The sequence below is a fragment of the Lissotriton vulgaris genome, unplaced genomic scaffold (assembly GCF_964263255.1).
Source record: "Lissotriton vulgaris unplaced genomic scaffold, aLisVul1.2 SCAFFOLD_1346, whole genome shotgun sequence".
Taxonomy (NCBI): Eukaryota; Metazoa; Chordata; class Amphibia; order Caudata; family Salamandridae; genus Lissotriton; species Lissotriton vulgaris.
In genome coordinates this window covers 433,733-461,403 of record NW_028245861.1, presented here as the reverse complement: position 1 = coordinate 461,403, position 27,671 = coordinate 433,733, and the positions used below count along the sequence as shown (strand labels likewise).

At 42.8% G+C, this 27,671-nt stretch overlaps 1 protein-coding gene across 1 annotated transcript in view; it reads right to left on the bottom strand.

The window, feature by feature from the left end:
* SLC7A14 (solute carrier family 7 member 14) overlaps positions 1–27,671 on the bottom strand; it is a 294,391-nt gene that overhangs the window by 39,459 nt on the left and 227,261 nt on the right. The window contains exons 4-5 of the mRNA XM_086949178.1: positions 19,910–20,146; positions 373–590 (exon numbers count right to left, since the gene is read on the bottom strand). Of these exons, the coding sequence (XP_086805304.1) occupies positions 373–590; positions 19,910–20,146 (455 nt within the window). The remainder of the gene's footprint in view (positions 1–372; positions 591–19,909; positions 20,147–27,671) is intronic.

Here is a 27,671-nt window from a genome sequence, read left to right as displayed (position 1 = left end):
ACCAGTCATACCACCCTAGATCTGGTCCTGATCAACAGTTGCTCTGCAATATAAGGTAAACATCATGCCCCACCAAACTCATATTTTTCCAGCCTAGTGTAAAGTTTGAGCAAGTACTCGGTTTCTGACACAGCCTCAGTCATCTCCGCCTTTCAAAACCCCTGCCCAATGGAAATTCTGGATTCTAATCCTACAATTTACATTAAATGATGCTTATGGAAATAAATGAATCAAACATTAAAGGTCGATATTTTGTGGAAAGGATTTTCAAAATGCATACTAAAACAGCAGTTTCCAAATATTACTTCGATGACCGCCATGTTTCTGTACAACAGAGCATTAGCATTGAAGTTTCTGAAGACGTTTACTCACCCCTGACCATCCATATGGTAGAAACTGCCCACCGGTCCAGTTGTCAGAATCGACAAAGAAGAAACCTGCAAATATCATGAAGATCCATACTACCAGATTGATCACGTTGAGCAAATTGTTGAATCCAACTGAGTTCTTCACTCCCATTGCGACAATGAGCGTCACTATTATCCCAATCAACATGGCAAGTAGATCTGGGTAGGATTCATCACCCTTCCCTAATAAAGATAATGAAGCCTTGTAAGATATGGCCAAGGAGAACAATGAGTCACAACAATTTATGCATACTGTATTCTCCGAATCTGATTCTAGTCTACAATAAAAGTTTTCGCTTTTTCAAGTTTGAATCCCAATGAAAGGTGCAGTTGACACTTGAAATTAGCATCTGCAAATCATTATAATTGGCACCTGTTTGTAAATTCATACAACTCATGGACTTATCCTTGCTGAGCTATACACTGCAGATACCAAACCCCTTTGTACATCTTATTACTCTGGCACAAACTACACTTACATACTGTGAATCTTTCAAAGACCAGTCAATCTTGCACCTGAAAAATGACCTTGTCAATCGTGCACCTTTTAACTTAGTTCACACTTTTTAGGTCAAGCCTACCAGTATATAAAGACATATCGGGGACATGCTGAAAGCATCCTTAAGAATGCATTCTGCCCATTGCTTGCCATGGGCTTGGTGTTTTGTAACTCACATTTGCTTGCTTTCTATTTGCTGGCTTTATTTGTTTTAGGCTGTCCAACATATCTTTCTCCTTGCTGAAGAGCATACTCTGTTCACCCTCTCTGACTTTCCCCTTTTACTCCTCCACCTTTGCTAGATTTCTGGGAACTCTTTTTTCTTTTCTATGAGGGTACATGCATTGTTTTATTGTCTTCCTTGTCTGCGAGTTCTCAGAAGTAAACGTGCTGTATTTTATTTGAAAGGTTTTCCTGCCTCCTACTTTTCTGTTTGACTGATCTGACTTACCTCTGACACTACCAGTTCATCAATCCTGCATGCCCGTGAGGAACAATATTCTGTCTATGAGCTTGTTTATTTTGGTCAGTGCTCATTACTAATTGCATAACATAAACTATCCTTCCCTCTATTTCACACCCATGCCATAGGCATAGCTGAAGCAACCCCCAAATAACAATGCAAAAGTTTAGAAGTGAATGAGCAATAAACAAGTCTTTAAATGTTTCATCTTGTCACATTTGCTGTGCATTCAAACAGAGGTCAAATGTTAGGCTGTTTTCTGAAGGAGGCTGCTGTTTACTTTTTTTCTCTGACTTCAAAGTGAAAGGGTTTATGTGACAATCCTGCTAGGTATTCCATGTATCAAAGGATGTTATTTTTTCTTGCACACAATAAATTGAAATGCCAGCAAATAAGCTACACAAATATTTCAAAATCTATCTGAATTAGGAGAGCACAAATGAAGCATATTCCGTTTAATTCTGAATCTGGGCAAAACAATCAAATTAATATTATCAAAACAAATCAATACATTAGGTGATGTCCATTTCCATGCATTTTTGTTTGTGTGTTGAATAGTTTTATCATTAAAAAGGTACGTCAGTGCAAATGTATTGGTAATTTTAATTGAAAATGTATTGTCTGTAATAGCTGGTGGAGTGGAGTTCCACTTTTATAATGTGTCACTACACATATAGGTTGTGTATGGTTTAAAAATATGTAGTTAATGTGTCATGGTCGTGGCCCTTTTTGTACATATAGCATAGCACACATATAACATACACACACTATTGCATGTACACTCCATTGCTCTGAGCCAATTTAGATTATGTACAAAAAGAGGCATGACACATTACCTACATATATTTTTAAACCACACACAACCTATATGTGTAGTGACACATTATAAAAAATTTACTTACCAATCTCCACTCCACCAGGGACTCACTCCATCAGGAAACTGCAGCTAGGACAATGCAGCACAACAAGGAAATCTAAATTGGCTTGGAGCAATGGAGTCTGCTGCGTCGACAGATGTCCGCCACTTACACAATGGTAAACAGTCTGTCAATGCAGACAGCAGTTCAGCCAGCATACATCTGAATAAGGCGGGCGGGACTTCTTCAGCTAAATGGAGTACTTGTTACCGCCGCCAAGGAGGGGTGAGGGGAGTCGTCCAAGCACTAAATCAGGCCCTCTCTCTCAATCTCCAAGCCTAATGCAGCTATGGACAAAAAAAATGAGGGCAATCGGGACAGCCATTATTTTTGTAGGCAGATATCTTATCACCCCTACCGCTAAAAGTCGCGCTCAGTTCTCGCCTTTAATTTACAAAGTAGAAATTACAATATGTGTAATTATCATTTGATCTTACATGGAATATCATAATACTAGAACTCCAATAGCTGTTAGTGATGTGCAATGCTTAGTTTGTACTTTTACAATCTTTCTAATTTTTTGTTTTCATTACATCTGACCTTATTTTACAGAGAAAAATGGAAGTAGTTTGTAGGGGAAAAAATATTGTAATTTAAATTTATACAACAAATCCAATATTATTCTCAGTATCACATCATAGTGAAGTTCTTGCTTAAGCTACAAATATTGTTATGTCATATGTCATTTTTATCAGTGGTCTTGTAAGCAAAGCATTGACCGGGAAGTGCTTAAGTTGGCACATCTTCTCTAATTATCACCTTTTCTGAATAATAAGGTCTTAGATTGTTGGGTCAATATTGTTCACACAATTATTAGCTCATGACACAGACAACTTTACCTCACATTACTAATACTTTGAACAGTGTATTTTGAAAGCAGTAATACAGGGAGAGTGCACTTTGGGTAAACACCCCACAGCCACTGACTCTCGTGTAGGCTTCAAGGTTTGCCACTGGTCGATAGTTGATGACACCCAAGCACATTGCATTTCGCGAAAGGTTATATCATTCCATTGCTATTCAGATTAGGCTTTAGTGGGAGAGGAGGGGCATCAAGTAGTCCTTCTTCACTCCTTGCTGGGTCCTCCTGTCTCTCTGTTGCTATTCTATTTTATAAATGCATGCTCTCACACCTCCCCCGCTGCCCATCTCCCTGACTACCACATTTCTATTCTCACTTTCTGTCCTGGTGCTCCCCGCCATTAATACTCCCAGTCACAGACTACTAACTGGTCCCTCACTCCCCATCAGGGCTTGTTCCTGCTCCTCCCTCAGCCACTCCCTATCATCACTGCCACCTCTCATGCCTCCCCATCTATCACCCCTGGCAATAATGCTCTAATGAGTGGGCACACCCATCTAAAATTCGCAGGCAGCACTTAATGAACTGTCAATGGAGTGTACAAACCAAGTTTTGCGAACACCAGGATAAGTAGCCCAGTTCCAGAGCACTGCACCTCTGTAAAATTACCTTTTTGAACCTAAACTGTTTATGCCTGCCGCTCTGCCTTCATGTCACCCGCAGACCACAGTTCTTTAGAATCATTACTGTCTTTAGATGCTTCATATTTTTAGAACCTCGCTAAAGTCATGAATACTTTCAACTCAAAGCAATGTTCTCATTGTATTCCTTGTGCTGTGTAATTTCAGACCAAAATATACCTAGTGGCTTTGCTGATGCTTGTTTGCAATTGATATGTGTTTACTTCTTACGTGTGTATGGAATCGAGGACATGGCCAACACTCACTTTCAGAGCAAGGTATCAATGATGTACCGAAAAATGCTCCCGATCAGTTTTTATAATGAAAAAAAGAAGAAAGAAGGAGGCAGCCTGCTAATATTTCATTTCTTCTGTTTGCAATTCCTATTTCATTTAATGATCCTGTTATTAGTCTGTGGGGAACAGTGCATTGAGCTAGAACCTTTGCTGTTCAAATGTTCAGCTTCCTTTTAATAGGTTTTTCTGTCTGCTCGCACAAGAAGACATGCATGAGTATTTTTGTATTATACTCTCAATGATGATAAAGCTATTGAAAAAAACAATGTTTTTGCAAGCCTGAAGAAGGTGGGAGAAATACATATTGATGTTAATATTAACAGAGCTTCAGTGCAATAGAGCATATCCCTCTCATTTTCAACCACTTTAGAATACAAAATAATACCATTATCTGAATGTTACCGGCACTGAGTTGAAACTCCTCATACCATTTCTCCCTAATAATCCTTTTTCATTTATAACACCTGTTTCCTCCAGAAGCATTATAGGTATATGCTGATGGCGCAATGTTATTTCCTGAAGACTAAAGCAGTTCAATGCCATAAAAACACAGGTCTTTACTAAGCATCGCCAGGTTAAATTTTTTATTTTAACTATCTGGATTTAGAGAAGAAGGGACGTCTCTATAAGTAATTTTTAGAGGGTGCCCACAGTAGGGCGTCAATAAAACTGATGGGCTCCCTACAAAGAGCAACTGTGAAGAGTGTGTATATATTTATTTATGTATATATACAGTCAATGAAATAAACAAAGGTATATTTTTTCTATACAAACCACACTTAAAATACAAAAGCATTAGAATTCTTCAGTTATAGGTTATAGTTTACGCACAACCTTTAAATTGACATAGCTTTATTTATTCGTTATCTAGTAACAAAAGTCATTGTGCACAAACATTTTAATTCCTAAACTTATACCTTCAATTTATAATTTACATAACACCTTCAAATTATTATTACTTTCACACCTCCGTACACAGTGTATTCAACTTAGAAGCCACATTACATTAACTCTTTGCCACTCTACTATGCACTGTTTTCTAACAAAAGATTTGATTAACTGTTCTTGTAAATATTATAATTTTACATGAGATAAGTCAGATAATATAAAACAGAATACGTAGTGCATGGAGAAGGCAAGAGTTATAGTTAATGTAGTGTGGATAACGATTTGAATACACTGTGTTTGGAGGTTCACAAACTATACATTTGAAGGTGTTACACTGTAAAATGAACTGATGGGCAGTGTAATAGTGTACAGTTGATTGTCGTAGAGTGGGTTGGCAAATAGTAGATTGGTGTACAGTAGAGTGACGTAAAGTGCAGTGACCTACAGAGGAACAGCAGAAAGTGCAGTTATGTACACTGAAGATGGGTGGAGCGGAGTGGCATAGAGTGGAATAGCATGGAGTATAGTGTTGTACAGTGTAGTTGTGTACAGTGGATTAGCAAACAGTGAATTAGTGTAGAGTGGAAGGGCATAAAGTGCATTGGTGTACACTGGAGTGTCATAAAGTGTAGTCGCATAGAGTGTAATAGCGTACAGTGTTGAGGTGTAGAATGGAATGGCCTGGAGTGGAGGGATGTATAGTTGATTAGCATACAGTGGAGGGGCGTATAGTGGTGTGGTATACAGTGGAACAGAGTAATTATATATTGTTCCTCTGTATACCACAGTAAGGGGGTCATTATGATTGCGGTTTTTCCGCATCCTCGGGGCCGGCGGAAGCCACCGCCGGCCCTGAGGATGCGGAAAAACCGCAGCGGACTGACCAAAGACCCACCGCCACATTAGGATGGCTGGTGGGTCCTGGTTTCTGTCCGCAGCTTTTCCGCCGCGGTCGGATTACAACCGCGGCGGAAAAGCTCTAATATGGTAAAGGTGTCTCTCAGACACCGTCCGCCATATTAGGATGGGCTATCAATTATGCTTTTCCGCGGCGGTTTTCCGCCGTGGAAAAGCATACGGAACTTCACTGCGGGGGCCCGTTGCGGGCCCCCTAGGTGAAGGGGGGGTGGGGGGTGCACATGGGGGATACCTATGGTACCCCCCTGCATGTGCATGCAGAAAGGGGCAGGCACCGCGCCGTGCCTGCCTCTTTCTGCATGCACATGCAATGACTGCATTTTTAACATTGCCGCGGGTGCAGCTTGAAGCCGCACCCGCCGCAATGTTAAAAATAGAGGATGTGACCGCCAGGGTGGCGGTCACATCCTAATTGCACAGGAGGGAACTCCGCATGCCATGCGGAGGTTCCCTCCTGCTCTGGGGTCGCGGACGGTCCGTCCGCGATCCTAATGAGGCCCTAAGTTTGCAGTATAGTGTGGTAAATGCGCATGATAAAGCAATGGCTAGGTTTACAAAAGGTAAAATGCAGCCATATTGTTATCAATACATATTGTCTGCTTTCAGCGTTCTGCTGTGTTCTGGAATAGGGTCTTAAAAGTAGGTTTTATTGCAGTTCTCTGCCTAATACCACTTTATTAAAGTGTTTACAGGGAGAGAAATGTATTTATACATTTCTATATATTCTTACAGCAGTTTAGGAAGAACTGCACATTAAAAAAAATGTAAGTAGGGTGGTAATTTGTAGGTAATACTGCAGTACTCTGTAGACATTTTACTGAAGATTCAAATATGGGAACAATGGAAAATACACTAAAGCACCTTATATTTGTAAAATAGAGGGCGCTGAAGTGCATTTTGAATCTTTCAACATATTTTTTTTAAATAGTTTTTTGGTACTGTGGTACAACTGAGGCAGTATTGCAGAAATTGTTACCTCCCTAATACCACTTTAAAAAGTGCCTTTAGGTAGTGGAAATAGATCAAAGTAATACTTACCTACATTAAGTCAAACTTAAGACAAAATCCTAACTTTACTACTACTAACTGCCTTCTGTGAATACCAAAAGTAGTAAATTTAGGATTTTGTCTTAAGTTAGTTCTGTGTATTGGCCCCAAGGTTCCATTACACACAGGCCTGAATTAGGGCAGTGAGACTGGTGCCTGGGAGGACACTGTCTTTAGAAACATTTGTTGGGTTTGCAAACACCTGATGCAGCGTTTTCTGTGTGACCAGCAGATTTAAAGCAACAATAAAGATGTCAAAATAACACTGGTGTGTAATTTTACTGCTGAAGAGAGATTGGATTTTTGTCTAATGGCAGTTTGACTCATCTTAAGGTAACAGTAAAAGAGCATATACTATGAAGGTCACAAACTGTATTTTATGTGGATAGCTCAGTGGGTTTCTGCTTTTGTCACTAAAATAGTTTGTTATTTGCAATTCTTAATTTAAAATCCTAATATTGCACAGTGACTTATAGACTGTCATCAAACAGTTGCATGCAAACTGAATAGTATAGATAAGGACATTATGGGGTCATTATGATGTCGGGCGGAATCACTTCAGCCGGACACCGACTCAGTTATGTGACCAACCGACACCCAGTTGGTTGTCCCGACCTACATATTCCAATGCGACCGAAAACAGGGGTATATTTACGAAAACTGCCGCTAACTAGCGGCCTATCGCCAAAAACTATCACCCTGTTAGCAATGTATTTACAATACGACGGTACATGGCTTAGTATCAGCTAACCCCAGTGAAAACCGCCATTAAAAGTAGCATCAAGGTGATAAAAATGTTGACGGTAGAGAGAGAAAAGTGATGAAAGGCCAATTAGCGGCAAAAAACTCACGTTAGTCAGCCCAATGTCACGTGTTTTGCCTCTAGAGGCAAAAATAGCCTATAAGTCTACCTCCAATGAAAAAAATAAAATAAAAACACTCACAGCAACACCCATCGAATGCCCCTTCCTATCAGAATTATGCGTAAAAGGCAATCATATTTACAAGTCCATTAAAAGTCACAGGGTGACTTTGCGTGGCCTTGTAAATATGGGGAAGCCCATTGTGCCGCTGGTGAGTCAAAAAAAGTGACGCACCAGCTGCGCAATGGACTTGTAAATAAGCTCCATAATATATAGTGCAGAAAGTGTGGCGTAGGCCAGTCCTAGGGTTCATGAAAGGATGACGTAGGGATGACCTGAAGGAGTGGCAAGGTGAATGACTGAAGCCACCTCAAAGGTGCCTCTAGTACTGATGTACCTGGCAAAATGTGCTTTCACAGGAGATAACTGATCGTTATTACAAACTTTGAAAACTTAAATATGTTAGTGGGAAAAGACCAATAGTACAATGAATATCAATTTTTGTGAACATTTCTTGGACAAGTGATACCCTCTTCCTATCCAATCTCAGCTGATCTTTCAACGCGCTCCCTATATGTGTCATATAGTGTAATTTCATGTACTGTATTTACTATAAGAAAGAAAAACAAGACAGGACTTAGACTGCAACTTTTGCTTTCAGAATGATCAGCTGCTTTCATTTGTAACATTTGTCTCGCTTCCATGATCTTATACTAAAAATCAGTCCTAGAAGTCAGTCTGTTTCAACATGTCTTAGAGGCAGCGGTGTAGCTGTCGGTCACTACGTTTGCCGCTGCTTGAAGAGCGCAGCGGGTGCTGGCGATTGTAGCGACTGTCGCCCCGCACAACTGCAAGTAAGAGTGGGGGGATTGGCCAACGCCCCCCAAACTAGTGCTGCCCGGGGAGCACCCCCCCTTGCTACTTCACCGCTTACAGGAGACGCCTCTGCAGTGCTCTTGCTCGCTTGCAATATTTAACATTTCACTTATTAATTGTGGGAAAATATTACTTCATGTTGGCCTAGGGAACAAAATAGATTCACGTAAGGGGTGTGACATTAAACATTCTGAAGATCACTGTCTTATAGACATAGGTAAGGAGAGACAGGCAAATGTAAAATATATCTGGATCAAGTCACAAAATTCGTAATGTTCCTCTAAACTTACACCAACATTAAAAGTATTTACCATTGTTTTTATTTCTCTATTAAGTCCAAAAGTACTTCTGAGTAGCGGCTACAGTTATGGCATATGGCAAATACTCACTTCCATTAGCATGTAAACATATATAACTGTTCATTTGTGCATATGTAAATGTTTAGCAAAAGTGCATTTAAACTTGATTTCTTTGTATTTTATTTTCACTGTAGGGTCCTCAACAAACGTTGGGGGTGTTCCACCCCATCCCAAAACTGGGTTTGGGGGTTACTCCTGTCTTTGACTAAAGAAAATCTCCGACTATACCCAGGCTGAGAGCAAACCACTAAAAAGCTACTGTGTAAACATCCAGAAGATAAACTGTCATTAGACTGTTAGTATACATTTGATCTGTTTTCATATCCGCTGTATTGCTGCAATCCCCCCACGAGGTCCAACTTGAGTGAAATACCCAAAAGCAAGTGGATGAAATGTATTTCCTACTGATATCCAACAATGGATGAACTACAAGACCCACAATGCAAAGCATGAAGAGAAAAATGAAAGGAGCCTGCGAATCATTGCCTGTATTTTTGGAATGAGGACACCACTGTTTACAAAAAAGTTTGAGATTGCCCAGGAAATTGCACATTTATGGGTGTTCGCTAAATAACCTGCCATCCACACTCTATAAGGCCTTCTCCTTCTCCAGTGCACCAGATTACCTCCCTTGGGGAAATTTTACATGTGAGTAAATCAATTTACGAATGAACCCCAGCTTGTTTTGAGTCCCAAGCAGAAAGTCCCCGTTATAAATAATGCCATTTGAACACCTAGACTATATTTAGGTATGCAAATGAGTTTGAGAATCGTCCCTATCATATTCTTCTTATAGAAATAAAAATGAAGCAAATCTATTGGATGCGGCGACATCCAATCAAACGAGGACCACAAATCTATTTAGCCAGTCAGGTTGGATTTCATCCTTTCTTGCTGGAACGCTTTGTCACAAGTGTCAGGCTGACTCAGCATAATACATCAACTGAGCATACTTTTTTCATCAGTGTAGTATCTTTTGCTTGACCAGCTATGAATAATGGGTGACTCCACCGTGCCAGCTACTCTCTTATGTGATGCTATGAAAGATGATGAGGGTACAGAAAGTAATAACATTAAGATGACTCACTGCCTTTTGGTCCTGGTGGATCCTGACCTGAAGCAGCAGGAGCCAGGCTCAGCAATTAGTGAGCAGTTTCTGAGAGCTGATGTTCTATGCAGGATACTGAAATGCAACGCCTGAAAGAGAGCCTGCAGACAGTGCCTTTCTGATATAAATAGAAGTGGCCTGCTGCAGGCCTGACAGTCATTGATACCCAATGATTCTTGACATCCCTGAGAGATGAATGGCAGGAGGACTGATAAAGGGGACCAGGTTGGAGGCTTAGCTGGCTCTATGCTTCACTGTATGTTTTTTTTGAATGGCCCTGATGGGAAGCAGTGACAAGCCTAGCTGGTGTCGGGCAAACTGCAATTATGTGACGTGCCCGCAAGAAGAAGGGTCTGAGTGGCTGCGTTGGTACCGAACTTGGGCACGTTTTTATGTAACCCTTTCTTTTTGCCGCAGCTCTTTGATTAATCGCATATTTTGCCGGCGGCTCCAAAGCGTTGACCACTGCTTCACAGCAGTGCCAACTTTAGAAACAGAAAATGATAATAACTTAGTTATCATTTTATGGTTTGTGTCTGTGTTGAGGGCGGGTGGGTGGGTGGTGCTACTCTGGGAGAGGGAGGAGTGGTTTGCCCACTCCTAAGTGCGCATTAACAGTTTGGTTGGCCCACTCGGGCTGCCCAAAACGGTCATGCGCACTTCCTTATTCTCCATGCAGGCTGCAATAGAGCCTGCATGGAGAACATGCCTACCCCCTCCAGCCCCTGGCTTACCACTGTGTCACAGGGCTCAGATCAATGACTACGCTGTATGGCAGCGTTGTGATTGGCTTAGGGGAGGGATCCTGCTTCCTGCTTCCTGTTCCTGTCGGAGGCAGGAGATCAGGAGCAGAGAAGACGCAGGACCCAGCCTCAAGGTAAGTTTAATTATTATTTGTTATTACCCCTCCTCCTCCTCCGTGCGACACCCCGTGACACCATGCACCCTCCCCCCCTCATAACCCCACGCCTGCCACCCCACTCGTGAGCATTGTGGGCCACCCCTGCTTGGTGTGGGGGGGAGGGTTTAAACAACAAAAAAGCCCTTACCTGCTGCTGCTGTTTGCCGTCTCAGGGTTCTTCTGCTCCGGTTGGACTCCGATTCCCCCGGGTTCTGGTTCACACTGCCATTCTCCTAGATGCCAATCACTGTGCTGCTCTCATACTGGTAAGACTACACGAGAGAGAAGCTCTGCCATTTGCTTGAGAGGACTTGTTTAATGCTTGTTCAGCATGTGCCTCTACTCCACCCTGCTGTACAACACAGCTCGGGTGGAGAGAGAATAAAGTGTGCATAACGGTTTGGCCGGCCTTAGACAGCCGGCCAAACCGCCATGCGCACCTACAGTGTTCACTACTCCTCCACCTGCTCTCGTCATGGCTCCACCCCACCGACACTTACCTTGCTGACTCAAAATTAGAAAGAATAATAAAATGAGAATAAAATGATTTTATTATCACTTTTTTTTCCCTCCCCCACCTGGCTGTCAGCAGTGGAGGGGCAACAATCCTCAACCACAGCAGACAAGCCACTGCTGTGTACTTTGCTATATGTTGGTGATCCCTAAGACTATATCATAAGAATAAACTCTCGATGAGTCTCTAACCTCGAGTCCAACCCATTCTCCTTTCCCTATCCTCCCATCACAATGCTGTACTACCAGAATATTGAGTTTTTGTATTTTCGGCCTATAAAAATCTCAACTCCAGGATACCGACAACCAATATTTTGTGAAATTATATAAATATATGTAAGTATAGATTAACTCTCAAGGAGTAGTTAATGTTTTAATATTTATGTAGATGGATATTATTGAATTAGATGTTTTGATAACAAACTATCACAATTGCAAGCAAGGACTTCAACTAGCTGGTAACTAACTGGTGTTCGTCTACTGTATGCCCAAGTACGAAAAGCACAATGAATACTCCAAATTCATGCAAACAATTTCTAAACATATCAGTACTACTTAACCTATTCTTAAGTGGTATTGGGAAATGCCCCAAACATCTAAAATGTAAATCAATTGTGAATGTTCAGTGACTAGACATACACAGTTAGAACAAACAGAAAGGCAATGTCATCTTTGCACTTTAGCTTCATGGGAGTTGGAAGTTTTGGGCCCAATTTACAAGTTATAGGTACATGAAAGAGTGTTCCTGTGGTAGTGTGTTATATTCTAAGAAATTGCTTTCTGAATCTGGCCCTATGAGTAGGAACGGTTAGCTACAAAGATATCATCATATAGTAATTATGATCTGAAAAATTGCATTTTGTCTGCTTCTCTTCACTTTGGCTTACTCAATGTAAGCCTTGGCTTGATATATGTTTTGCATGCACTGGACTGGTGACAGGAGGTGTAAGATTAAAATGTAAGGACCATGAAACTGAAATAGCATATCAGAAAGTATAAAAAGTGCAAATATTGTAGAAGATACTGAACAGAATTAAACAGAGTAGGAAATTAGAATGCCAGGAAATCCACATAAATCCATTACTGTTGCACCATGCTACACCTACTCTTGATGCTAACAGTCGTCACACTAACAATTAAAATTTTCCCTGCGTATTCTTTATACAACAGGGCAACCCAACCTTCCCTCAGGATCTTGGCAATATAGTTAGAAAACGAACGTGTTCCTGGAGGAATTATTTGTATTCCAATCAATTTAATAGTATATTGATCATTATATTGATCCAACTGCAAACCATCAGTAAATTACATCAATGGCGTATTGTTATTGGCAAAGATGTATTTTTATATAGAAAATACATTAACATTACATCGTATACAGTATAAAACATTCAGTCGAAAGAGGGCAGGTCATACAACAAGACATCAATTGACGACACGGGCACCACCACACGATCCCTGTATATTTTATAGTATGTATTCCATCTGGGGATCTGAGGAAGAGCAAAGTCCGGTTAACGATACAGGTTTATAAATCCACAGTTCCATGTGGTTTTCATCCTTGTATTTTAAATATTCAGACAGGACCATAGCACCATATGCCGTGGTCAATGATGTTAAACAAGATACACAGTTGATCATCATCAGGACTCAGTGATGAAAAGGAACAAAACCTGAAAATGCTTGCTGAAGGGTGAAACCGTCTTGAACAAGGCTCAACAGATGTTGTATGCACTGATCAATTTCCAGCAATAGACTTTAGCACGGGCAAAACACTTTTGGTCCGACAGGCAGACTGAATGTAAAATCAGCGCTGATTCTACATGCGTTCTACATTGAGCCCTGAAGATGGTCTCGCGGACCTTTTGCGCCATTTGAGACCGAAACATCGGCAATGCATCCTCTTTAACATCATTGACTATGCCATATAGTACTTCTTACAGTAAAAACAAATAGAGGCTTGGGTCCTATCACTACCTGTCCTGGACCACTCTAATTCTCAGAAACAAACAAATGACCAGCAATTATTAATAGGCACGTAGACAAAACAATTAAAAGCACATGTGATTTGTTTCACATTAATTTTAATCATTTTTCACATTTTTTAGAAGAGACGTTTCATCATGTCGTGGAAAGAGACATCAAATTTCCAGTGTGGCACATTTGACAAAAACATGTACTACAAACAAGTTCGAAAAAAAGCACAAACAAAATGGAAAAATTAACAGATGAGCAAATAAAATGCGTGGACACCGTTCACATTAACTCCGCCCTCCTACAAATTCAGAGGACACCAGTCCTTGTGTGAAACATTCAAGACAGGCAGAATCAAAGTTCAAAAGTTCCTGCCTGAATACTGAGCTGAAGATAGCCTAATGTTCTTTGTGGTCATTACACCTATGGGGATGATTCTTTGTCCTGTTCCTATATATTACCCAATGCATTAGTTGACTTCAGCCCCAATGCCAACACGTTTCAGACCTTGCTCTGTTCTAGGGTTCTCCTTCAGGACGTGGACTGGAGGGTGTTTTAATTGAAACAAATGTAAAGAAAGTGTGGTGTGAATAAAGTTCTACAGACCATTAAATGTAATAACAATTCTCTGAGTTCTTAGCGGAATTTGGTACCTGGTGTTACAGCGCGGCTCCCAAGAGGAGTGTAAAATCCATGGTAAAGCAGGTCAAGTCGTAAATCAAGCTGCGATAAAATGAACACAAAGGGACCCATTAGGATGTTTGGTGCATCGCCACAGCCATACGGGCGGTTGCGATCCGCCAGACATCCTTACCCGCCCGCCATCCATTTCCCCCCGCCATATTACTATGGCGGGGGGACCACGGCAGACGGAAAGACCGTCCGCCGCTTTTCCGCCCCGGTCGCCTTGCGACCGGTTGGAAAAGGTTTAATATGGTTGTCGGTTGGGCCAAAACAGATGCCGCCACGGAAAGGCAGGCGGTCTTCACTTCGGGGGCCCCCTGAGGGCCCCCATGGTGAAGGTGAGGAGGAGGGTACACATGGGAGGTACCTGTGGTACCCCCCTGCATTTGCATACGCAATGCAGCAGGCACCACGCGGTGCCTACCGCTTTGTGTATGCAAATGCATACATGCATTTTTATCATTGTGGCAGGCGGTGCTGAGAGCACCGCCCGCCACAATGTTAAAAATGCAGGATGCGCCCGTCACTGTGGCGGACGGATCCTAATTCCCCCCATGGGACCCCGCCCTTATGGTGGGCGGTCCCATTATCCGATAGGATGGCGGGCGAACTAAGTCCGCCCGTCGTCCTAATGACCCCAAAGTGCGGGTGTTTGAGAAAGGCTAAAATGAATGGAAATAATTGCCGATATTCGTATCACAACTGGGATTCAGAGGTTAAGAATGGAGGGTCAGTCGTACCTTCAATGAATGCTCAGCGTGAGAGATTAGAAATTGTGTAACAAAGTCTCGTCCTCGGTGGACTGCGATGATTTTAGTTTTCTGTTCGAGAAAAGAGTCTATTTTAATATGGAAGAACCAACTTGATTATGAAGCTTCTTGGCACACCTGCTCTGCTGATGGAGCACCTCTACGCCCTCACCTGTTCCATGGTCGTGAGCAGGCCTGTCGAGTGTCCTCCTGCACCTCTGACTCCATATCCAGCCAGTCCTACACTTTGCACGATCAAGAATTTTTCTGCCCCTTAATCAGTGACAAAATGCAGGTGTGCTGGGTAAATCATGGCACACTTGATCTTTAAGTCCCTCAGCTTCCGCTTGGCCTAAAAAATTGAGGCTCTTTGTTTTCTAAAGTTGGGTAAAATCATAACCCTTCTATTTTCAACTTTCTGTTTTACTACCACATTATCAATGTTATGCTCTAATATTTTGTTCGAGTCCTTGATGGTTGTAGGATAGAGTCCAGTTTATCACGTGGTATGCACCCCAACTCTCCAGATAGGTCGCTCTCACTGCTGAGCACAGGGGACTCTCCATCCCCTGCCTTTGAGTCTCTCTCCCTCTGGTATGGCGCGACATGCCAGTGTGTGAACCAATTGGGTCAGATGCTGTCAACAGCCAGAGGTGGCAGTCATCCAGTCCAGGCAGTGAGACACTGCTGTGGCCCTCCATCAACTGCAGTCAAAGTAAGGAACTCTTGTTGGCGGCCAACACAACCTTACCAACACATGAAGTCCTTTGAGGTCGTCGCAGGGTGGTATCAGCAGCAGGAGGGAGCCATCATTGTCAGCAGCATGTTCCAAATCACCTCTACAGGAGGCCACAGGCAGTCCCAGCAGGTGGTAGCAGCACTTCACCTTCACTCCCCGGTAGCATCCAAACCCTTCAGGCCACCACGGCTACAGAACTCTTTTTGTAGTGACCTGGCAAAGTTCAGGCCCCTGCCTTGTCTCCTCAGCATCCACACTCAGGCCCCAACCATAGTAGGCCCACCAGGGCCCGGCAGGCACGGAGGATCGAACAAGGCAGCTGGATCCACTTCCAGCTCACCATTGCACGCCACCCCTGGGCCTCTGGCCATAATACCAGGGCCTCACAGGTCACTCCTCATAAGTGGGGGGCTCAGTAGGGCGAACTACGCCAGGAGTGTCCTTTTTCAGGCATATAGGGGATCTCCTCCGTCCAGCAACAAACCTTCTCAGTCTTTTTGGATGAGGGGAGCTCCCAGCTCTCACCACTTGGGGGAATTAGGCAGGGTAGGAGCGCCACTGCAGCTCTCCCCATGGGCCCCCTACACCTCCTCCATGGTGTCTCTGTGTTTGCTGGGTCATCTGCGGCACCCAGCCAGGATTTTTTGGAGGGCTTCTCATCTTTGTGGGCTTGCAAAGTCCCAGTCACGCTAGTCACACTCCTCAGCGCCAAGAAGCTCCTTGCTGTCCCTGCTGGTATTTTGCTTCTGTGTGGTGACGGGCTGTAGGAAGCCACACAGGCAGCGGCTGTGCCTCGTCTTGCCATCAGAGACCTCTAGATGGGAGGCCTGGAATAGGAGCCACCATCTTATTTCAAGCCGCCAATTGCTTCCTGGGCCACTTTCACTTCACAGGGTGCCCCCAACACCCTCAGATCACCTGAGTGGGATGCCTCAATCATCACCTATGCCACTGCGAGTGTACATCTCCTGGGTGTGTGATATTAGGGCAGGATGAGGGCAAACACGAGAGCCCAGCTGGGAGCTCTAGAGAAACATGCTCTACTCCATGCGGACATAGCCATGCCCCCCAGCTGCCATGCATTCCTAAAACACATATACACATAACTACATTCTAGCATAGGTACAACTAACACACATTCCTCAAACAAACAGCAAAGCACATATTAAAAAACACTCAAATACATGCTAACAGATGTGACAGGATGCACACAGCTGAAATGGTCCTGTGGCCACACCCAAGAGAAATGTAGCTAGAGCATGTACACAGGTGGTAGATGACTTAATGAAGAAAGCTGCTGGAGCACTAGGCACCCTCCAGTGAAACTTGTTTACATTCACAGATGATGGTGTCACAGGTTTAAACTTCTGTTGGGTACCACCTGTTATAAAGTTCCAATAGATCATTCCGTTTGAGACCTGAACTATGTATGAGGCTAACATGATTCATTTATATAAGGGCACAAATTGAATGTCAGAGCACAGAATTCCAGCACCAGTCATTACAACGTATCGTGGCCTCAGTATTGTGATAACAACTCGGTGCACTAGGCCTGGGATGTGACCTACATGCATCCCATTAAGGCGGTGTGCAGACCACCACAAACAATTCAACACAAATAGCACTGCACTCGAGAATCACAAGTAAACAGTTTGTGGAGGAAATATTGTCCATTGTTTTCACTCGAGGATCACAAGTAAACAGTTTGTGGAGGAAATATTGTCCGTTGTTTGAACTAAAGAAAAGTATAGGTGGATAGCTACGCGAATCAAAGAGCAAAAAATCATATTTTTGATTGTAGAAAACAATGTCTTTATTCTTTTTATCCATAAACACTTTCTTTAACATACAGATGTACAATGGACAAGACTATCAACGCATTTCGTCCCTCATGGGACTTCTTCAGGGCTAAAAACATATACAAAAAAGACTATTATTTAATGTTTACATGTCCCCACTGGAGGAGGTGGTCGCCCCGTTTGGAGTAAAAATCATTAGCTACGCCGACGACACCCAACTGGTCGTCTCCCTATCCCAATCTGACCAAGGACCGTCCAATCTCCACACCTGTCTTTCTGAAATCTTCATCTGGATGAGTGAATCAGCCCTAAAACTCTATGGATCCAAGACTAAGATCATGCTACTTAGACATAAAGGGTCCACCCTTCCCACGAACATCTGGCCCACATGCCTGGGAGAGCCCCCCTCTCCCAAAGAGGAGATCAAGAGTCTAGGGATCTGGATGGAAAAGGACCTGTCCTTTAAAACCCAAGCTAAAAAAACTGCGAGCATCTGCTTCGGCCTTCTCAGATCAGTCCGTAAAATTCTGCTCCTTCTCCCGCTAGCCTCCTGGAAGCTGCTCATCCAAGCACTGATCCTTTCTAGATTGGATCACAGCAACGCCATCTTCCTGGGAGCACCCAATCCACCCTCAACAAACTACAGCAAATTCAGAACGCCGCAGCCCGGCTTCTCACGAACACCCCGGCCAGAACATCTGCCAAACCAGCGCTGAAACTGCTGCACTGGCTCCCAATAAGAGAAAGGATAAAGTTTAAATCCCTTTGCCTGGCACATAAACTTCTACAGGACAAGGGCCCCCCCATCCTCAAAAACTTAGTCACGCCCTAGAAAGCCAATAGGCCCCTCCGCTCGGATCATGAACATCTTATCACAGTGCACAGAGTAAAAAAGGCACGCACAGGAGGTCGGCGATTCTCGGTGAACACGGCTAGATTGTGGAACGCCCTACCTCTCAAACTCAGGAGCGAACCCTGTCATCTCCGCTTCAGAAAACTCTTGAAAACCCATCTCTTCCCCTGAACCCCTTTTCTCTTAGTCACCACCTCTGAATCGGCTGTCTTGGTTTTCAGCGCTGGGATGCTTTCGGGTTACTGCGCGCTCTATAAAACCCACATTCATTATTCATTCATTCATTCTATAGCCCAGCATTGTTTGAAACATCTGGAGTAATGCAAAGCAGGGCAAGTCACTGCCCTGAGTTATTCTTTGCTGGGAAGGCGTTACATGGGTGGGGCATGGGTGTAATGCAGCTCACTTAATAAGAGGAAAATGCCTCAAAGGATTGTTTTCGTGCAGGAAGGAAAACCTTCACCACACAAAAACAATCCTGCCTCAACACAGGCACCCTTGAGCAGGCACCCTTGCAGCATGGTGCAAGGGCGCCTGCGTGGGGCTAGGCAGTACATAGTGCACTAGCACTGGGAGAGAGCAGGCATGCCCCATATCTTGGTAGATGTGGCAAATTCACATAATGATAAATCTGGCTGTATTTTTCCTAAATCTGCTGGAATATATCTGATATGACCAACATTATTCACAATGGACTAGCCAATTCCCCTTGAACCATAAATTCAAATTGTGTATTTCCCTGAATTTTCATTGAACCTGCAAAATCTGAGTGGTTTGCACTGTCATTGGTTTACAGGGCATTATATTGTTAACATGTTACTGTGCGGATTATCAATGTAATTCTTGCTAACATGTGGATACTTTATCTTACCCTACCTTAATGTAGAGTCAGATGCAACTTTTTAAATTGTCTTCTTGTCTGCATCAATGTAGTGACGTGACTAAGGCATGTTCTAAGGTTTCAGAAGTCATTGTTAGGGGCTCATAGTGGGCATAATAAAATGAAATTAATGATTCTTTTCAGTGGGCTCAAATACACATTAAACAAAAGAGGTAACAGGACAAATGAATCTGCTCCTTATAGTTGATGAAGCCTTGGGTACACAGTGCACAATTCTCCACAGAAAACAGTACATGCTCTGCAAGAAAGGTGGAAAGTACATACATCACATTTGTAACAGAGTACATGCCCACCAAACCATAACACCCTGAGTTATGACATGATGCCATGGTCAATTGTGTCTAAGAATGGACATCAATTGACAAACTGATAGAGGTAGTGGTTGTGACATCACACACTCTTTAATCCTAGATGACACCACAGGTTTAACATATTTTCCCCTCAACATCCTCATATTTGCTCCTGAGTGAACAGAGGAAGGGAAACACTTCTCTTTCCTAGAAAAAACTCTTGTTTCCAATTATTTTACTCACTGCTAACTTTCCATCTTATTTTGGTGATGTCTTGTAGTTGGGGGATCACAAAGGAGAACAAGGTAGCAAAAGAACAGTTGTACAGTACCAATAGTTTATTTCTTGTGAACAGGTGTATTTTTCAGTTAGTTACAACTTACCCAGTCCATTTAGGGTGCCAAGACTATCGATAATCCAGTTGCTTATGGTATGGTTTGCTAGAGAATTACACATACTGCTTAGAGCACTTGCGCCCGCTGCTGTGCCAATAAGGTACTCCAAGATCAGGTTCCATCCAATGAAAAATGCCACAAATTCACCTATTGTGACATAACTGTAAGTGTAGGCAGATCCTGTTGTTTTTGGGACGCGAACTCCAAATTCAGCGTAACAGACACCTACAAAACAAAAGTAGTAAACATAGAAAGTAACTGAGATGCGCAAAACAGAAATTACTTAATTATTTAAAAATTGCAGATGTCTTCTTCAGCTCATCAAACCAGTGTCCCTATAATTACTATTCATATTCTTGTGAATGATCTTTTGACAACCACCACATACCCACCTGTTGCGAGTAAGTCATTTATTTGAATTTCCTAGTACATTTATACACTATAAATGCATACAGAAATCATACATTTCAGTAACAAAACATGAAATGTAATTGATTAATTATTTCACAATCAGAATCTATATCAAAATAATTGGAGACTCATTAAATCCACATTGATATCAGTGTTAGAGCTGGTCCCAAAATGTAGACTATGTTAATTATCCTGTATAGAAGATTTACTCAAATACACACACAAATATGATAGATATCCTATCTGCCATATTTCAAGTGCACATAATACAGTTGTAATAAGGCGGAAAGGATGTTCATTTGTGATGAAGTACCTGCCTGACAAACTCTAATGTCCTGATTTATGACTGAGATTCAAATGCAAAAAAAACAATGGAATTTGATAGTCAAGTTTAACAATGAACACAATATGCGACATAACTCACAGTCGACTGCCACAAACAAAAGACCCAATTGGAGAACCACATGGCGGACGACTGTGAGTTATGTTGTGTGATGTGTGCATTATTGAACATAACTGCCAACCTTAGCTACTAGGCACTTAGCTACAAGGCAGACACTAGACCTACAAAAAATCTCTCTGAAACAGATGAGACAGTGTCACCAGGGCTGATGGAAGAGCTGGGGTTATTTGGGGAATCTCTGGGGCTTACTTGCAGTGAATCAGTAGGAATGTGGTTGGGCATCCTACAAATGCAGGGGTGTCAAAGACATCACCTTTTGTCTAAATCCTAATGCATGCTAATATCTGTGTCTCTATGATATTCCATTGTATAGCGCGTGCAAGGTAACTAGGAGTGGGAGGTGAGTGGAGTATTGCCTGGTTAAAGTGTTCATGGTGCACTATAATATGTCTTTTGGTCCACTACACCATATACATGTGAATAATCGTGAAACATTTAGATGACAAGTATCCTGTTTTATGTGTGTTCATCAATTACACCTTGTAGTGATATTATTGAATCATTTAATAAAAAGCAACCTGGATAGAAAAAAGACAAAGACACTAGCACATTTCAGTGGTTGTATGAATTTGAGCCTCAAACATAACTCATCTCCTGATTCACAAAGGGCCTCCACACTCGTGTTGGAGGCCTAGCAGCCGTGGGGGAGTCTCTGCACTTGAAGCAGAATTTCCTCAATGAGAATTGTAACGGTGGAGATTTCTCCGCCAGTGCAGAGACTTCCCCACGACTGCGTGGCCTCTCCCACAAGTGCAGAGTCCCTGCGTGTTTAACAGAGTTTTTCAGTTAATTTCATTTTTTTAATGATTTATCAAATTTTCAAGCCTCACTGCGCACAGCCTTTGGCCCCGCTCCCAGCTCACCCAACCGATGCTGTACATTGCCTTTTGCTGTGCTCAACCCACCAAGGTGGCCCAATCCCCATTATACACAGCTTGCTATGCAACCATTTTTGATGATGCACAGCCTTCAGCCAGGCCCAGGCCCAGTGACCTTCAGCTGTGTGCTGAGAGAGAACTTGACTGGTCTTGCCCTGGGCTTAATTTGCTAGCTGCAAATTTAATGCATAATGATTTCCAGCACCTCAGTTATTAGTGATTGGAACACTAATTCCTCTCACTTTTTCTTTAACACTTGTTGGATCTGCTCAAAACTTGACATAATCAACTGTAAGTTGAACTCCCTAAAGGTCTGCCAAATCTTGTCTGGATTCGTAAGTGATACATTTATTATCAGATAAACAGTTCTCTCACCTCCGTTGAAATACCCCATGTTGGACCTGGCCCTCTCTGCAGGGTCACACCCAAACCTTTTGCCTTCAACCCTCTTGTTTTCTGAACCAGTTTTTATGGCTTTTAGGATTCTGTGCACCCTACCACAGCTAACAATTAATGTACTTATAAGTCCCTAGTAAAGCGATACTATATATGCCCATGGCCTGTAAATTAAATGTAAATAATTGGCCTACAGCAATTATAATGCCATTAACTTACGTAGACTCTCTTAAAAATGTCTCAGGTCTGCCATTGCAGCCTGCGTGTGCAGATTTAAATGGCTGTTTCTGTGCTTGCAGTTTTAAACTCCCATGATCACATGGCAAACTACATCTTCTGCTAGGCCCAAACCTTCCTTTTTAGTACATGAGAGTCACCCCTGGGATGGAACCTAAACAACCCAATGGTGGTTGTATTAAAAAAGTTGGACATATGCTTTTAAGTTTTACATGTCCTGAAGTGAAAAACACTCAATTCATTTTTACTATTACAAGGCCTACCTTCCCCATACAACATTGTGTTACCTAATACATGTATTAGGTGATAACCTTAAGTTGGGAGCAGGTAGGGATTTCTGTTTGGTACCTGGAGAATTCCATTTTAAGACCCTCTATTAATAGTAACGTTGGATTTTAAGTCACAATTCCGAAAATGTCACTTTTAGAAACTTGGTATTTTCTTGCCCTAACCATTTGGAGCTCACAGACTGTTTACTGGGTCAAATGACCAGGGCTGGACTGGGAATCCAAAGCAACCCTGGAAAAAGTTGTCAGACCAAACAATCAATCATTCAATCAATCAATCAGGGATTTATAAAGTGCGCTACTCAGCTGTGCGGGTTTCAAGGCACTGGGAAGGGGGGCGGGGTGTTGCAGCTCCAGTTCAGTCGAAGAGCCAAGTCTTAAGGTTCTTCCTAAAGGTGTGGAGAGTGGGGGAGCGTCTGATGTTGACAGGGGGCTCGTGCTAGGCTTTGACTGCGACGTAGGAAAAGCTCTTCCACCTGCTCTGGTTCTGCGGATGAGGGGGTTCTGCGAGGTCTGCGGAACGAAGGTTCCTCTTGTGTACGTGGAAGGAGACTCTCTTCTTGAGGTATTTGGGTCTGATGTTGTGGAATGATTTGTAGGCGTGGGTGAGCAGTTTGAAGGTTACTCTCTTCTCAATGGGTTGCCAGTGGAGGTCACGTAGGTGTTGGGTCATGTTTTTGTAAGGTGGGGTTCCAAGGATGAGTCTGGCTACGGCGTTCTGGATAGTTTGGAGCCTGTGGTAAAGGCTTTTGTTGATCCCGGCATAGAGGGCATTGCCGTAGTCCAGTCTCCTGGCTATGAGAGAGTGGGTGATGGTTTTTCTGCATTCTGGGTGTTTCCATTTGAATGTCTTGCGGAGGATCCGAAGGCAGTTGAAGCCATTGGAGGAGATAGAGTTGATGTGGCAGGTTATGGTGAGGGAAGAGCCGAGGATGATGTTGAGGTTCCGTGCATGGTCTGTCGGGGTGAGCGGACTCCCGAGTGAAGAACCCCCGTTCAGTGCATAGCAAGTGCAGAGAGCGAGCCTGACCACTACAAAGGTGGGTTTTGGACGGGGTCTCCCCCCAAGAAAATTTGGGAACAAAATGGTACATTCTACACATTTGTCTTAATATATTCAATTAGCCTTTAAAGCATAGTAAGTGATGACCTTACTGTGCACGAGTATATTACAATCTTTGTTGTGATTCTTCGAAGATTCCCTCACTATTACCCTCCACCATTGCCTCTCATCACTTCATATCTCCTCTCTCACATGTATTTTATTTGTTTTATAGCACATCTCATTTGAGCTTAAAGTGCCAGAGCACTTTACAGTAAACACACATACAGAGACAGTGAATCATATATGTGTAGATCAGTTTGTTGAAATGTTACATAAGCCAAAGGGAACTATAAAGTGTAGGATTCACATGTCATCCATACTGGTAGGCCCTTTTAAAGAGTGCTTGATCTGGAGAAGCACAAACTCAGGATTCAGAGCATAACACAGTGGTTAGGGTTGAATTTAATAATAAGAATTTATTTCTACCAAAACAAAACTTTTTTCCCAACGTCACAATACTGAAAGACTGGGAAAAAACATAACTTTCTAACCTGTGCCATGCAGCTTGCAGTCTGCTCTTTCATGGCATTTCATAGCTCACTGTGCTAGATTGCGATTGTAAATTATGAACTGCACAGTAACAAAAGAATCTCTGTGACAAAAGCAGTAAACCACTGAGTTATGCACATTCAATTTTGTTCTTTGATATGCATGGTACACTTTATTTGCAGCAGGCATATTAACCTATCTTATATGAGTCATAGCTGCCACCAAAACTTGCATATCTCTCCAGCAGGAACATGTTTGTCACCAGAGTTTGTTTTTTAAAAAGTATTTTTACGTTATTATACATTGGATGCAAAAAGAATAACCAAAGAAACAAAACATGGTGCACCATCAATATTCGGCTAATTTCCGGAGTACATGCTCCGTCTCATCTGTTAAGTTTATAGAATTGTTGGGGGGGGGGGGGTTACTCCACCACCGGTCAACCATTATGCAATTCTGTAATGTTGTATACTTTTACATACCAAATACTTTATGTGGACTCGAAAATAGATACGAGCAATAAAGGAGAACTGAGATAATATAGTAGAGCCAATTAGGGGCGGGGGGAGAAAATAAGACAATGAATAGAAAAAAGGAATAGTGAAAACTACACTACTCATGCAGAGGAGAGGTGTGTGCACAGCTACCCATCTACATACATTGGAGATGGATCGTGAAACTTCTCAAGAGCAGGGGTATCAGGGGGACCCCCCGGGCCTTCATAATTCCTACACCTGGTCTAATGAAGATGAGGTCTGTTCACTTCTGAACCTCACTTTGTCTGGTTCAGTCCCTTTGGGCATTGGGAGATCGCGCGCGCTGGGTATCAGCCCCGGCATCTATGCATCTATATGTGTGTCGTCCTCTGTGTCTCCCTCTTCACTGCCTCGGATTCTCCCATTCTGCCAGTGCCTCTCTCCATTGTACTGCTATTGGTCACAATATTACTCCCGTGGCCTCCTCCCACACCAATGCTCTGCCCTCCGCCCCAGCCCATGTAATGACATCTCTGTTCCAGACCGCTATCTGTGGCCCTCTGGGTGACTTCCATTCCATGCCTATCCTACACTTGGCAAGGCTCAGTGCGAGGTCTATCAAGCGGTTTCCCACTTTACGTTTAGGGGGCCTAGGGAAGAGACAGAGCAGACATGTCTGGATTGGTAGAGACAATACCCTTCCAATCATGACCTTGATCTTGGCCGATACCCCCTCCTCGTAAGGGCGCACCCACTGGCATTCCCAGGTCATGTGGGTGATGTCAGTGTCCGGGATTTTATCGCCAGATTTAACTTGACAATTTTGTAGTTGCCCAAAAACTGCTGAAAATACAAGGAACTTTGTAGTGCTTCTAAAACTGCTGCACTGTTACAATACTAGCCCCATTAATTAAACTGGCCCCCCTCCCGTCCCGCCTCCCAGGGAAACGCCTGATGCCCAGTCCGGCCAGTCAGGCCTTGCAGATGACTAGGTGTAGTTGGCCTTTTGTGTATTCCTTCCAGACACTCACACAATACAGGGTCTGTGTGTTAGTAAGATGGATCATTCTGACTGGATGAGGGGGAGGAGTTGCCACCTGTCACACTTGCACTTCTAAGACTCTGTTTCAGCTCACACACAAAGGACTACACTGTAGCATATTGTGCCTGCAAACATATAGTGAGGAAGGACATACTAGACACTTCTGTATGGGGAAGTCTCAAGAAGCTTCTCCCACTTCAAATGGGGCATCAGGTACAAAATTTGAACCCCCAGACTCACTCTTTAATACACCCCTCGACCTGTGAACACAACAGAAGAAGGCCTGCCCTGCTGCCAGCAGACTGCCATGTTGCCTGAGGCCTGCCCTGCTGCCAGCAGACTGCCATGTTGCCTGAGGCATGCCCTGCTGTCTGAGAAGGAACACTGGACCTGCTCCCATTATCTTAGGCTGCCTGAGTTACTCCAAGGGCCAATGCAAAGCTCCAGTGAACCCATCTCTTCACGCTACAGAGATGGCAGCAATAACTAGCAATGCGAGAGCTGCACTTCGCACTACAGCATCGAGAGTCTGAGGAGACTAACAACATGAAGCTCCAGCAATGACCGTCTACGACACCTGACAGGATCTTCACACTACAGCTAAGACCATGTGGGACACTCGCCCTGTTCCTCGCAGCCTCCTTCACCATGAACAGAACTCTTCACAATGGTTCTTAGAAGGTAACTTTTTCAGCGGGACTAAACTGGTCCCTGTATCAGCCCAAACGCAATCATAGTTAGCCTTAGCTTGTGACTCCGCTTTGTGCTTTCAGGCACTATACTTACCATATACCTTTGAAATTGCATAGCTTCACTTCTACTGATTGGATTTTTGCTGTTTTAGTGTCAAATAATGTAGTACATTCTACTCTACTTCTCTAAATTGGTGTGGAATTTTTCTCGTGTTTTGATTTCACTTTATTACTATTTAAGTGCTGCATATACACTCTACACAATGCCTCTAAGTTAAGACTGCCTGCTTTTGTGCAACGCTCCTGGAGGGTTATGCGCATGTTGATTTTGTGACTTTTTGTCGTTCATACTGACAATGATTGTGGATGTTTCTTGAGTAGGGTTTCATCACCTCAACCAAAAATCCAATTCCTAACACCCCCCATCGTATTGATAGGCCTGTATGAAATTAAGAAAGTTAAGAATAGGCTAAACATGCTAAGTCTCTGCCAAACTTTGTGCAGATCCATCAGACAGTGTCAAAGTTCTTAGCGAATAAAAAACTTGAATCACATGCACTAGATGTAACATGCCTGTAATTTGTGATGCAGCTTCATCAAACAGTTCTAAACAATTGAACATTTTAGTGCCCTTCTTTTTCAACATGGCCATCCCCTTGATGGATTGGCAAAAAAGTTAACATGCTACTCATAACCAGAATTGAAATAAAATGTATTCGGATCATATCATAATGACCATAAACGCACATAAAAACACAATATTCTGCAGTATTTCATCAAATAAAACTAATTTGTGATAAAAACAAATCATGATTGCTTTTGATCAATAAATAATCCATCCATTTTAACACCTTAGCTGCGTGTAAACATCTCTCCCCAGTGCTGCGCTGTCCATTGGAACCAGTGCTGAATGGACGTCCAATGGTCGTGCGCAGCACTGGGGAGGTAGCGCTGCTGACAACCGTTGGCCGTCAGCAGCACTTAAGGGGTTAAAATCAGGTTCAGAATTGTAGCTAGATAAGATTCCAACATAAACAAAAACAACCATAAAAGTTCTCATTGTTTCACAAAACACAATACAAGCAACAATGATGGACCCAACAAGGATTTGCCTCTAAGAACTCTGTGGCCCGGTTTATGGGGAAGTTTTGGATTTCTTGTTTGAGGATAAAGCACTGCACCTTCATAAAGTGATAAAAGCAATAATTGGCCTTTGATGTTTATTGTTAATTGGTAAATTTGACTTTATTGAAAGTAGGTCAGCTATTTAATTC